At 32.7% G+C, this 15,498-nt stretch overlaps 1 protein-coding gene across 1 annotated transcript in view; it reads left to right on the top strand.

The window, feature by feature from the left end:
- The window catches only part of LRRIQ1 (leucine rich repeats and IQ motif containing 1), a 216,455-nt gene that overhangs the window by 50,538 nt on the left and 150,419 nt on the right, over positions 1 to 15,498 (top strand). Inside the window, exons 10-12 of the mRNA XM_037167657.2 lie at positions 3,524 to 3,717; positions 4,254 to 4,381; positions 9,188 to 9,261. Of these exons, the coding sequence (XP_037023552.2) occupies positions 3,524 to 3,717; positions 4,254 to 4,381; positions 9,188 to 9,261 (396 nt within the window). The remainder of the gene's footprint in view (positions 1 to 3,523; positions 3,718 to 4,253; positions 4,382 to 9,187; positions 9,262 to 15,498) is intronic.

Raw genomic sequence — 15,498 nt, 5'->3', positions numbered from 1 at the left:
ATAATTCTCCAAGGAGGACATACAGAGGACCCAGAGACATATGAAAAGATGCTCAATATCACTGGCTATCAGAGAGATGCAAATTAAAACCACAATGAGATTCTACTTCACACTGGTCAGAATGATCATCATAAACAAATCAACAAACAATTAGTGCTAGTGAGGTTGTGGAGAAAAAGAAACTCTAGTACAGTGTTGGTGGGAATGAAAACTGGTGCAGCCAACTGAGGAAAACAGTATGGAATTTCCTCAAGTAACTAAAAGTGGAATTGTCTTTCAACCCAGCAATTCTACTACTGGGATTATACCCTAAGAACCCTGAAACACTAATTCAGAAGAACCTATGCACCCAAATCTTCATAGCAGCACAATTTACAATAGCCAAGTGCTGGAAGTAGCCTAGGTACCCATCAGTAAATGAGTGGATCAATAAACTGTGGTACATTTACACAGTGGAATACTATGCAGCTGAAAGAAAAAAGGAGCCCGTACCCTTTGCCATAGCATGGGTGGAACTGGGGAGCATTCTGCTAAGTGAAGTAAGCCAGGAGGTGAAAGACAAATACCACATGATCTCATGTATAAGTCAAACCTAGTTAACAAAACAAGCAAACAAACAAACAAAATATAACCAGAGACGTTGACATTAAGAACAGATTGAGTGTAACCAGAGGGGAGAGAGGAGAGAAGTATCGTGGGAAAGAAGGGAAAGGGTTGTAAATGAACATATATAAAGGATCCATGGACGAAACCAAAGTGGGGTAGCATTGAGGGTGGGGGTGGGTAGGGTGGGGAAAAGTGGTGCCAGGAAAATGGAGACAACTATATACTCAAACATCAATAAAAATATATTAAAAACATGACCACTGCCTAAATTTCAATTTCAATTTCTCTTTTCTTCTTTGGGTCTTCTATGCATCTTCTTGCTTCTCTAAGATATTTTGTAACATATTTTTCATCATAAAAATTTACTTTTAGCATAAAAATATATTCTTTTTTTATAAGAGTCATTCATAACATTAATTTGCTTTGACTCAAATTATTAGAGATACTGCAATTTTGGAATGTAATCTTTCTTGAAATGTATCTCTGAAATACTTTACAATACACTTATAATCCTATTATCTGAATTTTAAAAATATGGTATAGAATTAAGTTTTCTTGTGAGACCTTTGTAATGTTATTTGATTTTTTTTATTTCTCCATTTTTGCCGTAAGCAGGCTCTCTGCCCCCCCTTTTTCCCTGTAAATCACAGTACATTGTATAATCTAAGGAACAAATATTTAGTTAATGTGTTTATTTTTTTTCCAGGATAAGTTGATTACATAAATTCCAAATTTTAGTTTCTAGACATAATTATGTTTCTTTTAAGGTTATGTTTAAGTTTATTATCAAATAATTTATTGCTAGAAAAACCATATCTATTTCAAGATTTTATTGAAAATATTTTGTGACTTTGACAAGAAAATCAGATTGGAAATTGATTCTCCAGGGTTTAGCCTCAGTGTTCCCCAGACGTACAATACTCACTGAATATGTGCTGCCCTCCAGCACTTACTCTAATTCTTAAACAATATTTCCAGTTTCCTAGGATTGTTTAGTTCATATAACAAGGTATTACCTCTAGAGAACATACGCAGTCCATTGTTCAATCTAAATAGCAATTCATAGATTTTTACTATCTTCCATAAAACATTGTCCGCATTTATTGAGAAATAATTGACGTGCACCATCACTGCATATGTTTAAGGTGTGCAGCCTGATGGTTTTACATGTGCTGTGAGGTGATACCACAGTAGGGTCAGCTAACACACATCTTCTCATGTGGATGCAATTAAAAAAAGAAGAAAATGTTGCATGTGATCAGAACCGATAGAATTTACTCGTTAAAAAACTTTACAGCAGTGTTAGGTGCATTCATTATATGGTACATCATATCCCCAGAACTTACCTTGGAAGTTTGTTTTTTTTGATCAACTTCTTCTAATCTCCCATTCTTGACCTCCTGCTTCTGGTAACCACAAGTCTGATCTCTTTCTATGAGGTTGTTGTGGGTTTTTTAAAAATTTTTTTTAGATTCTACATACAAGTGAGATCATACAGAATATTTGTCTTTCTCTGTCTGACTTACTGCAATTAGCACATGGCTTTCAAGGTCCATCCATGTCATTACAAATGGGAGGATTTCCTTGCCTTTTTTTTTAATGGCAGACTAGTTCTTTCATGAAATTCTTACAGACTTTCTCAGCATCCCTTTCCAGTACTAACTAACTATGGTTGGCTTTTTAAAACAACCTTCTCAGCTTTTTTTCCTTATGATTCTTCAGCTATGGTCTAAGCTTCCTCTAACTTTTTTTAGATAGTATAATATTGGTTTTAAGTTTATCTGAGCAAAAAGGAGGCCACTGTGACAACTTTAAAATACTTGAAAATATACTAATATTTCTTTGTTTTTATTTTATTTTTTTAAATTTATTTTTTAATTACGGTTGATGTACACTATTATATTAGTTTCAGGTGTACAGCATAGTGATTAGACATTTATATACCTTTCAAAGTGGTCACTTAAGTCTCATACCTAGTACCTGACAACATACATAGTTATTATGTTATTGACTGTATTCTATATGCTATGCTTTATATTCCTATGACTATTTGTGTAATTAGCAATATGTACTTCTTAATCTCTTTCACCTTCTTTAAGTTATCCACCCATAAGTCAATTTATTCTCTGTATATATGAGTTTCTTTCTGTCTTGTCTGTTTATTTTGGGTTTTTGATTCCACATGTAATGAAATAGTGTGGTATTTGTCTGTCTTTATCTGACTTAGCATACTACCCTCTAGGTCCATCCATGTTTTCATAAATGGAAATATTTAATTCTCTTTATGGCTGAGTAATATTCCATTATACATGTGTACAATGAGATATTCTTTATCCATTTGTCTATCAGTGGATACTTAGGTTGTTTAATTGCTTCATTTCTTGTAATATGGTTGCACCTACTTTGTTTGGAAGGTAGATATCTCAGTGGAAGCAAAATGGCATTCTAATATTATATATTAAAACTTGAAAAATGATTCAAGTGAAATATGTTGAATTGCTATTTTTTATACCTGAAACAAACATGACCAATATAAGATTGTATACCAACTATACATAATAAATAATACATTAAAAAATTCCTTGAAACTGAGTTAAGCATCACTTTTTTAAAGAGTCCACATATATATTCATTGTTCCATTCTCATTCAGTGCCCAATGTATGTCTTTAGCATTTTGTTTAATTTTAATTGATATATGATATGTGATTATATCAGTTGAAAATACATCTCCCAAGTAGAAGTTTAAATAATAATAATACACTTTACACATTTCCCATCAGGAATTTGGCCCAAGCCTTCACTTGTAATTAAAAATATTGGAAAATATAAATGTGCAATTATTGAGAAAAACCTGAAATTCTCCTTTAGAATCTGGAAGAATCATGATACAAGTGATCTTGGAAATTTTTCTTCCAGGTGGTTTAGAATCTTTGAAAAATCTTCAGCGACTAGTTGTGGACCACAATCAGTTAATTAGTACAAAAGGCCTTTATGATACTCCTACCATTATATACCTGGATTGCTCACAAAATCATCTTACTAAACTGGAGGGTATTGAAAACTGCGGATTGCTTCAAATACTGAAGTTACAGGGAAATTATCTAAGTGAGGTAATTGCTTCAACTTAGTCGATTTCTGTGATTAATGCAACATTTTTCTTTTGATGGAAATATCAACCAAACATTTTAAAAGCGATTTTGATTATTTATCTTCTTTTTTGTTTACCATCTGTATCTTATTTTCAGTTTATTTTAAACTGTTGTACTTTTTTTCTATTTAAAAATGTTCACCATAGTATATTTTTAAAGAAATCAAATTTAACAGTTTTTCATAGTACAACATATAAGAAACCAAAACTTTTACATTGCATTTTAATATGTAAGAGGGACCAAATTTTCTATCATGCAATTCTAATTAAAATTTAACAGAACTATCTTCTATAGAAAAAAACAAATTCTGATTGTGAGGTTAATTCTTAAAAATTTTATTTTTACTAAAATCTCATTACCTTATATTTTGAATTATGATATGCAATTTACCAAATACATATATATATTGTTAGCTTTGATAGGCTTTATATTTTTTAAATTGGTTAAATGACAAATATTTTGCCTAATATAAGCTAATAACTCAACTTTCAATACAGCTTCCATCCTTGGAGAATCACGTTCTGCTGAGAGAACTGTACCTGGATGATAACAGCATTTCAGCTGTGGAGGCGTTTTCTTCATATTGGCTGCCTTTGCTACAAAGCCTCTCTATGTCTCAGAACAGGTAAAAATGAACTTCATTTAAGCAGTAAATTCAGAAATTATTGCTTAAATGTGTGATCTTCAAAATAAGTAGAAAAGCTGTTAGCTTTTTCCTGTAATTCAGTGAAAGTGTATCATATTAAATTGGTATATAAATTATAAATACAACTTTATAGATGAAATAAATAAAATGTATTGACATGCCCTTGAATTTTAGTAGACTTTCAATCCTGCTCACTCTGTTTCTTTTTAACTATAAATGGAGAGTACTCTCAGGATAGGTTTGTTTATATTTGTAAAGAATATAGTTCTTGGGAAATGCAGGAGGTAGTTAATTTAATTCAGAAGGATGTCTCATTCTCTCAAATGGTACTTATTAAGTCCTGGAAGAACGATTTTTAATCTGCTCTCAACTTCCATGTCTTTTTGTAACTGTTAAGATTGATTTAAATTCGATTTCCCTAAGGGTATAAAATAACACTTAAAAATACTTTTAACATTAAATTGACACAGGTATCTGTCATAGAAGATCCATTTGAAACTACCAAACATCTGGATCTTTGCAGAGAATAACCATTGAAACCAAAACAGGAGCACAAAATGTATATGCCTCCCTCTGCTTAATATTTCATTGAGACCTATTCATTCTAATAGGATTAATTTGTTTATGAAAGGCCCATGGAGTAGGAGAAAGGAACCACCTTTAACAGAAATTCCTTCTTTGAGTTGTACAATTCTGGCAAAACAAGTGAACAAGGACAACCCGGTGTTAATATAGGCATCTGTTTCCCCCCAGAGTGAAGTTTTCTCTTGATCTTAGCCACAGCAGTGTTCATCCTTTGAGCACATACGTCCCCAGTGATTTAGCTTCCACCTATGAAACTGTTCCATTATTTTACGATCAAAACTGAATGTGTGTTCAAAAAATTCCCTCAGATCTAAAATATGTTTTAGTCAGATCTAAAATATGAAAGGTGATTTAACTTTTAAAGGACATTTATTCTGGAGCTAGCTATATCAGATAACACTTTTCAAGTAATCTGGGCCATTCAAAAACACATTGGATCTTTTCCCAATAAGAGATAAAATTTTAATAGAAATACTAGCATATCTAGCATATTCCATAGAAATGGTTCTCAAAGCACAAGAATGAGTATAATATTTAAAAAATTAGAAAAATGTATATCAAGAACATTTTTGAGAAAAATGCCTTTAATTTCATTGAATAAATCATCAAAGAAATATTCTACTTATAAAAGTAAAAAGTAATATTGGCTGATAATACATTTTTGCCCTATCAGTGTGATATTACTAGGAATCATACATGCTAAACTATTAAAATGTCTTTTAGAGAGGACAACAGTAATTGGGAAAGTTAAGCCAAACACTCATTTATAATTTTGTTTGCTTAGTCTTGCACATTGAACACTGAGGTGGTACTTCCTGTTTTGGAGGGTACAGAACTAACACGTGTTCATTCCCTAAAAAACTCTTAGGAATAAAATAATTTTTGAGCTTAACTGTTTAAAAAAGATGAAATTACTATGTAATTAACATATGCTATTTTGAACTTTTTAATAATGTTGTCACTTACATTTGAATTTAGTTTTCCTGGGTCTCTCTTGCAACTGTCTACCACTTCTGAAGGGTGAAGGGAGAAGGTCTAGGAACCAGGGAAATGTGACTGATATGAATGGACAATTATTTTCTAAAATCATAGTAAAAATAATTTCAACCTTAGGATTTTTCATGATAATACCATGAACTATAAAAATTATCCATCTTACATTAAGATTTTACATGTGCACTGACTTTTTTTGGAGCCATATCAGGTTTGGTTAAAACTCAGAATCAGCAGATTTAGGTTTGAATTATGAATCGACAATTTATTGGTTGGTTGACGAAGAACAACTGTTTTCTCACAACCCAAACCTCACTTTTTTCATGTGTAGAAAAGGATAGTAATACCTACCTTACCTATTTTATGGGATTTTAATGTAGATCCAAAAGGAAAATGTATGCAAATACATTTTGCAAACCTGATGAGAATTTTATAAAGAAGGTATCTAGATTTGTGTCTGGCATGTCTTTTAAATTATATTTTTTCTTTTAATTTTTGATAAATATTTTCATCACAAGGAAGAAATTGTGTCCATATGCTCTTCTTCCAACAAATGAAATGCATATAAAGAATGATACTTAGTACAGATTGTTTGAAATACTCGTTTCATCCTGACTTCTGTTTTAAATTTTCATTACGAAATGTGACTGTTTTAAGTTTGACTCATTGGAGTTCTAACTGGAAGACTCTCTGGCTTCACAAGCCTTTCTACCTACAGTGAGACTCTAAGTAGGAGCAGAAAATGAAAACTATTACCCATTGGCTGCTCATTGTACAAATCTTTTGCTTTTTGTCGTCTTTGAAATTTATATCTTTTTTATGCCCAGGGCTAATGTGACAAGGTCAAATGGTATTAGGTTTTCACTAATGTCCTTTGTCTTTCTGGTTTGAATTTTCTTAGGAAAAATATACACAGAATGTCAGTAAAAAGAAAAGTTCTAGAGGTCTTTTTTCTTTTTTTTAAATGTAAAGATTCTACTATTAGGTTTCTACCAAGCGAATGAATAGTCATAAAGGTGAAAGTAGCCAGTTTCTTGATTAAAATTTCCCCAAAAGAAAAAGAACATGATTCTAAAAATATGGCTATCTGAAGAGGTAAAATTTCAATATTATACAAATATTTGGTCAAGCCAAATATTGCTTTGCTTGAATAGATATTTGAAGTTGGGAATTTTTGTTTTTAATTCTAAAGCTTTATTGTCTATGTTTACTTAATACCTTCATATAACATATTTTTTCTATGTGTTGTTATGTAACTTCTTGGTAAAAATATAATATACTTTGAAGAAGGAGAAAAACTCATTTACAATTAATCTTTCCAAATCCTTTTACTAGAAGAACAAAGACTATTAAAGGTAGAAAACAAATAATAATTTTCTTGTTAGTAAATACATTTTTTAAAATTCTATTTTTACTTGAATAACTTTAATTTCTTACTTGTGATAATGATGTAAAACATGCCTGACTAGGACATTAGGGCTTAAATTCACTAAGTATACATTGGCAAAGTTTTAACTTTCTTCTTTTTTTATTTCTCTTTGTTTTTCTGTGTACATGTGACATTTCAGTAAATTTTACTATTAAGGACTGTGTGTCCAAATATTGAAATATATGTATATATCTCATGGCCAATATTTTCTCACTTTTTCTATTATTACCTTGGATTTTTCTCCTAGAAATTGGTTTTAAGAAGTAGTGTTGTATAGGTTTAGTAGAAATAATAATATCGTATGCATTTAATATTGGCTACATTCAGAAAGATCTCGCAGCTCAATATTTAGTCTCTTTTTCATCAGTAGTGTCTTTTTTCTCTCTGCTAGTATACAACATGATAGCCCAAGAGAGGAGTCAAGGTCAATACAAGGGAAAGTTTTGTGGCAGATGCATGGGGCCCCCAAACACAGTATTATTTCATAAGCTTCTGAACGTAGAATGAAAGTATTTTCTTTTCCATTGCTGTAAGCTATTAGGAATAAAGATATAGAAATCTGCTAGGCCAACTAGAGAGAGAGTATTATTTAAAAAGGCAAAAGAACTGGAATTTGTGCATACTATTTTTTGTACCAAAAGTACTTTTTCAGTTGAAGCATGTTTTGAATAATTACAAAGTTTCAATATTTATAGGGGGAATTAGTCAGAATATATTTGTATTTGTGATGAGAATATATTTTATATGAACAAATTTTTGTCTTATTTAAAGATTTAGATGATTTGGCTTAATTTTTATTCCCAAATATCCAGGGTAATGTGATATTATATCCAGAGTAAGTGTACATTTGTCTTAGAAGTGTAAATTAAACCAAAGTTAATTTTTCCTTCATGGATTTTTTTCCCCATGATGTGAATATTTTGAATATCATGTTTCTTGCTTGAATGCAAGTTCTTAATGATGATTTTATCTTCAAGAATAATAGAAAGTTTTTTAAGTAGGAGGAAAAATTATTATTAGAATTTGATTATACATAATTTAATAAGAGTATTGATTTTAAATACTTATAGATTTATATCAGTTTATTTTACTGATAGAAAACATATTTTATTATTGTCATCCTTTGATGCATATTTCCAATTTATAATTAATCTGGTTAACTTTAGATACTTTGAATATTTTTATTTTCAATCTAGTAAACAAATATTTTTAAATTAAAAATAGAACTACTGATTTCAATCAGTTATCTGTCAAAAAGTTAAAAATAAATATTTTTATGATTTTTACCTACTGATGGTTTTTATGTGTTTGATCCAGGAAAAATATGTAAATAATACAAATTCTCTGTAAATTTAGCCTTATACAAAGACAAGGCAAAACAATAACAACAATATTACGCACTTGTTTTTATTTAAATACCACTTATACATTAAAGTCCATAATATTTGTGATTGAAATTGGAAATTCAATGATATTTCTGTTTAGAAATGAATATTCTTATAGTGTATAGACTTATAATGGAAAATGTATAGACATAATGGAAAATGTATATAGACTTACAATTTATAATTGTATAAATATTACATTTTAATAAGTACTATTAATAAATGTTATTATGATTGTATTTTAATACACAAATGCAATTGTATATATAGTTATATATAATTGCACATAATTATGTAATTGTGTTATATAATATATAATTATATAGTTTCTTCAATAATGTTAAGGATACTCCAATTTTAAATTTTCATGAATTCTATTTTTTTTGTTTTTAGTTTGACAAAAATCACACCACTCTATCATTTTGTTTCCCTGGAAAAATTGGATGTCAGCAACAATTGTCTTTCTGGTAAGTTTAGAATAATACAAAATTTTTTTTAAATAAGTTTTTATTTTTTTCAAAATATCTATTTGTGAAATATCTATTTCACATATGATAAGGAGTTGTTTTATATAGATGTATTAATGGTATTTACAAATCATAGTATATATATGTATAAGTGCATATGTAGGTGTCTATAATATCTGTCCAGAATGTATCCAGCCAGGTACTATGAAAAATAGACATTTACTGAAAAAAATACAAGACACAAGAAACATTGTGCATAGGACAATGATACCTCAGTCACCTTTAAAGTAAGCACTTTGGAATCCCAATATGCTTATCCCAATTATGCATCTGCTTATCCCAATATGCATCTGCTGCCCTGTTGTATTTTCCTGAATGTCTTCCTTTTCAAAGGGAAGAAATCTCTTTCGTTTCAAAGATGATTTTAATTTCAGGAAAAGCCAGAAGTCACAGGGCACCAAATCTGGGCTGTCAGGGGGCGGGGCTGTGTCATCTGGGTGATCTGATATTTTTTTTGCCAACATGCTCTGCACAAGACATGATGCATGAGCAGGCACGTTGTTGTGATAAAGCTACCGATCACCGTTGCCCATAGCTGTGGCCTTCTGAATCATTCTCAGTTTCTGTGCAGGAGTATTCAAGCTTAATACAAAATTTGATGCAGATGTGTTACTCTTTGTGACAGCCACACAGTACACATGTTCACTCAACAGCATCTGTCTCCCCAACTGACTAATACAGTGAAATCATCATAGTTCATGCATGCACCTTCCAGTCCACTCTCTTGAATTCAAGTTTACATTGATGTTGCACAAACTGTTCTTGTTATAGTGCAGTGGTTGGACTTTTTCCAGACAGACCTCTTATATGTAGGTATATACACATACACACACAATAAGGTATAGAGGAGGAAAAATTTCTCTTCTACCTTCTTAAGTTCTTAGGCTGGGACTAAAAATTAAACTGATACAAAACAAACAAAAAAAGAACACAAGTTTTAATTGTTTTTCTTCCACATATATATGGGGATTCTCACAAGAAAAAGATCCCAAGAAGCAATTAGACTTGAACACTAATATAGTGAATTGGACAAGAAGAGTAAATTGTGAGAACATGACACAGCAGGTGCTCAGGTTAAGGAGTTAAATTAAATGGAGAAGTGACTAAAAATAATTTGCACACATTTCTCTTAGCCTCTAATTCTGTCCTTATGATAAAAATATCTCTTTCCAGGAAGGAAAGAGCTGTGGTCCCTTCCACTGAGAACGTACTTTCTTCTGAGGAACCACAGTTATGTGGATGTGGGTAGACTTTTTACACTGGAACAAGTTAGTCCAGCATTCTTATGTGTACATTAAGCAACAGTCAGGTGCATGAGTCCTTTAAGCAGAGCCTGCCTTAGGCACTTAACCTTTCCTAGCTCAGGCACACGAAGACAAAAAAAAAAAGGCCCAAATGAAAGAACAGATCAAAGCTCCAGAAAAAAATACAACTAAGTGACAAAGAGATAACCAGCCTATCAGATGCACAGTTCAAAACACTGGTAATCAGGATGCTCACAGAACTGGTGGAATATGGTCACAAATTGGATGAAAAATGAAGGCTATAAAAAGTGAAATAAAGGAAAATGTACAGGGAACTAACAGTGATGGGAAGGAGATTGGGACTCAAATCAATGGTATGGACCAGAAGGAAGAAAGAAACATTCAACTAGAAAAGAATGAAGAAACAAGAATTTAAAAAAGTGAAGAGAGGTGGAGGAACCTCCAGGACATCTTTAAACCTTCCAACATCCGACTCATAGGGGTACCAGAAGGAGAAGAGGAAGAGCAAGAATTTGAAAACGTATTTGAACAAATAAAGAGAACTTCCCCAATCTGGCAAAGGAAATAGACTTCCGGGAAGTCCAGGAATCTCAAAGAGTCCCAAAGAAGTTGGACCCAAGGAGGAATACACCAAGGCACATAAATACATTAGCCAAGGTTAAAGATAAGGAGAGAGTCTTAAAAGCAGCAAGAGAAAAGGAGACAGTTACTTACAAAGGAATTCCCATCAGACTGTCAGGTGATTTCTCAAAAGAGACTTTGCAGGCAATACTTCTTGAAAAGAAGTATTCCAAGTCATGAAAGACAAGGACCTACATCCAAGATTGCTCTATCCAGCAAAGCGTTCATTTAGAATGGAAGGGCAGATAAAGTGCTTCCCAGGTAAGGTCAAGTTAAAGGAGTTCATCATCACCAAGCCCTTATTATATGAAATGTTAAAGAGACTTATCTAAGAAAAAGAAGATAAAAATATGTACAGCAAAATGGTAACAAACTCACAGTTATTAACAACCACGCCTAACACAAAAACAAAAACAAACTAAGCAAACAACTGGAACAGGAACAGAATCACAGAAATGGAGATCACATGGAGGGTTATTAGCAGGGGAGTAGGAGTAAGAGAGAGGGGGAAAAGGTATAGAGAATAAATAGCATAGGTGGTAAGTAGAAAATAGACAGTGGGAGGTTAAGAATGGTATAGGAAATGTAGAAGCCAAAGAACTTAGATGTATTACCCATAAACATGAACTAAAGAGGGGTAATGTGGATGGAAGGGGCTACGCAGAGCAGAGGGGAATAAAGAAGGGAAAATGGGACAACTGTAGTAGCATAATCAATAAAATATATAAAACAGAATATTTTCTTTCCTCCTGATATAGGGAGGGCATCTTTCACATAGGAATTTCATCTCCTGCTTTAAAGAAAAATAAGGATGATCTGAGTACCTTTGCATCTGCTCTTTTTAGACTTCCATTATGTCAAATGGAAGCTATGCGCTCTGAGTTCCTTCAAAGGCACGGTGAAATAATTCCATTGCATTTTTTCTGCTTTTAAAATCACATTACTTCCATTTCTCTGGTAGACTTTGGCATATGTCACACTTATATCATTACTTAATATCATATGTCTTTTAACTATGAAATAAATAGCCTAGTGAAGATGAGGAAACAAACTTGTCTAACTTGTTGACTACTAACAGGTATAGACACCCATTAAAAATGTATTAAGGAATGATGAAAATGATAAGTTGATTTGGTTCAATAATTCCCTCAAAGTTTGCTCATCTCAGCTCCCTGTAAGTTTCCTCATAAAGATAACTATAGTTCTAATTTGCCACCATAGGTTAATTTTCACTGTTATATATCTTTATATTAATAGGATCAAACAGTACATTCTCTTTTCCCTCTAGATATCTTTGCTGAACATCCATATGATATTTCATATGTTGTTTATATCATTAATCTTTTTTTCTGAAATGTAGTCCACTCTATGAATATAGAATATATCACACTTTATTTGTACATTCTTCTGTTGTCTGATATTTTAATTGCTTGCGGTTTGGAGCTATTATGATTATAAAGTTCCTATGGAAATTCTTGTACAACTCTTTTTGTGGATATATGTTTTCAGTTCTCTTGGGTAAATGTGTAAGAGTGTAATTTCTGTATAATAGAGTAGGTGTATGTTTAACTTGATAAGAAACTGAAAAACACTCTTTTCCAGAGTAGTTGTAACATTTTACAACCCCACATGCAGTGTGTATGAGTGTTCCAATTGCTTGATTCTACAGGGTGCTTGTATTTCATTGTGTTACTTTATTATGGTATTAGTTTGCATTTTCCTGATGAAGAATGATACTGTGCTTCTTTGCAAGCATTAATTGATGATTGCTCTATATTCTTTTGTGTCTATTCAAATGTCTTATCATTTTTTAAAAATTCGATTATTGCTTTTTATTGATTTGTATACATTTTTATGTATTCTGAAGGAACTTCTTTGCCAGATATATGTTGTGTAAGTATTTTCTCCCAGTGCTCCTTAACTTAATGATTTTATTAATGTTATCTGTAGGTGAGCAGAAGTTTTAAATTGTGATGAAATTTATCATTTTAAAATATTTTTCTTTGTGTTGTTTGTAGTATTTTCCCACTTCCTGATTGAGATGATTTTCCATGATTTATAGTTTTCTTAGAGCAGTTTTGTATTTAGTTTTTACCTTTGGGTCTGACCTATCTCAGATTAATTTTTATAAATGACCTGAAGTAGGGGATAAATTGAGGTTTTAATATAGATGTTGAGCTGTTCCAGCAATTTGTTAAGCATTTTCATCATTGAATTACTTTAGTGTCTTTGTCAAAATTGATTTACATTTGGCTACTGTAAATGTGTTTATATTAACTGCCTTTCTCTTAAGACTAGGTCATTTTTCTATTTCTTTTTAATATATAGTTTTTTAACTATATATTGTACATTTTACATATTACAGTTTATTGAGTGAGTCTGGACATTGTTAAAATCTAGCCTTCCTTTTAAAGGGTATTAAATTTAATTCTGCCAGGCAGTTCAAGTATTGGTGGACAATTTTTTTTTTCTGTCAGTCTTAATTTCATTTTCTCCTAGGACAATTTATTTTAGTTTTCAATTCTGAGCGTATTCCCCTACTCTAGGGCATTATCTTCACTCCTAGTGCATAGTCTGAAACTCCGTTGTCTTTCATTGCTGTATGAACTTCAGTGTCATCACTCAGCTCCACTCTGCAGAAGGTGATCTCTGCCAGGTTTTTCAGTCTTGTCCTATGTAACACCTAGCCCTCACCTAAGGACCTGTGATACATCTTCACGTAGACTTCTTCTCCCAGCTCATTTCTTCACAACGTATACACACAAAGCTTCTTCTTGGCACTTTTTACCATAAATTCCAGCATCAGTTCTATTCTTTGCCTTCTCACTCAGCAAAACAGCTTCTTGGCTTGGTTTCTACTCTTTTGCTCTGAAGTGGTAAAATGCTTTCAGGCCGAAAACCACTGTGATTGTAGACTCAGCATGTTTGCTTCCCTTCTCTCAGAGTCAGGCTTAAAAACAGGTGCTTTATATATATGTAGACCAGTTTTATGATTCTTTTCTGTGGGGCAGCAAGTCCAACATAAATTATTCTGGAATGTACCTAAGATTAACTTACTATTTTTATTTTTGAAAGCTTAACAGGTCTATGTTGAAAAACTTTTTAAGGCTATCTTCAATTCAACCACTTACCCTATTACTTTTTAAAATTCAACTTAAATTTTATTTATATTTTATTGTCTATAGGATTAGTTGTCCCAGTTTTCCTCCCTTTGCACCCCTCTACCCAGCCCCTCCCACTCCCTTGAGAAACCTCCACACCATTGTCCATGTCCATGAGTCATGTGTGTATGGTGTGTATGGTTACTTTATCCCCCGTGCTGTGCTCTACATTCCCAGCACTGTTCCATAACTACCAATTCGTGCTTCTTAATCCCTTCACCTTTTCCATCCACCCCCCTAACCCCTCTCCCATCTGACAACCATCAAAATATTCTCATTTTTTTAATCTGATTCTGTTTCTTTTCTGCTTGTTTATTTTGTTTTTTTTTAGAATCAGTTGTTGATAGATGTATTTATTGCTATTTTATTGTTTGTATTTTTTTTCCTTCTCTTCCTCATCCTTCTTCTTCAAGAACACCTTTTAATGTCTCATATAATACTGAAGTGGTAGTGATGAACTCTTTAGCCTTTTCTTGTCTGGGAAGCTCTTTATCTGGACTTCTGTTTCCAGGGAGAGACCTGAGTCAGCCCTCCCTCCCCACAAGCTTGTTCCTCAGTTCTTGCCTTGCTCTCAAGAGAAGCATTCGAGTAAGGGGCAATACCTATAGTGGTAATGAGATAGCAACTTTATTTATGAAATGCATATGAGCACAAAGCTGCAAGCAGGCACCCCGCTAGTCTAAATGCACCCCATATGGAGGAAATAAAGTGGCATGTTTCATAGTAAGTTTGTTTACACACTTCAGCCAAGGCTGCAAGTAGGCATCTGGCTAATCCAGGTACTCTGGCTATTGGGGTTCAAGGGTTATATACCTGAGTCAGCTTTCAGGTTTCTCCTCCTTCCCCTTCTAAACCTTGGGAATAATGTACAGCTACAAAGGCTTTCTTTCTCAGCTAGCGAAGGCTCTTTGTCATGGTGAAATTGTTACAGAGGCTCCCTGGCCCAGCACAGTCTCAAGGACTCCCCTCCTCCTGCGCTATACCCGCTTGTGGTGTTCACAAGCACCTGGCAATCTTATCTGACCAGTCTGGTGAGACATGACTTCCTTTTGTTTTCCAGCCTCATGTTTTGAGTTCTCTGTTAGATTGTAATAGTGGGGGCCCTGCTTTATTCTCCCTCCAGCTGCTCA

The sequence above is a fragment of the Artibeus jamaicensis genome, unplaced genomic scaffold (assembly GCF_021234435.1).
Source record: "Artibeus jamaicensis isolate MK-2021 breed Jamaican fruit bat unplaced genomic scaffold, CSHL_Jam_final scaffold_584, whole genome shotgun sequence".
In the NCBI taxonomy this organism is placed as follows: domain Eukaryota; kingdom Metazoa; phylum Chordata; class Mammalia; order Chiroptera; family Phyllostomidae; genus Artibeus; species Artibeus jamaicensis.
This window is presented reverse-complemented; position numbering and strand designations above follow the sequence as displayed.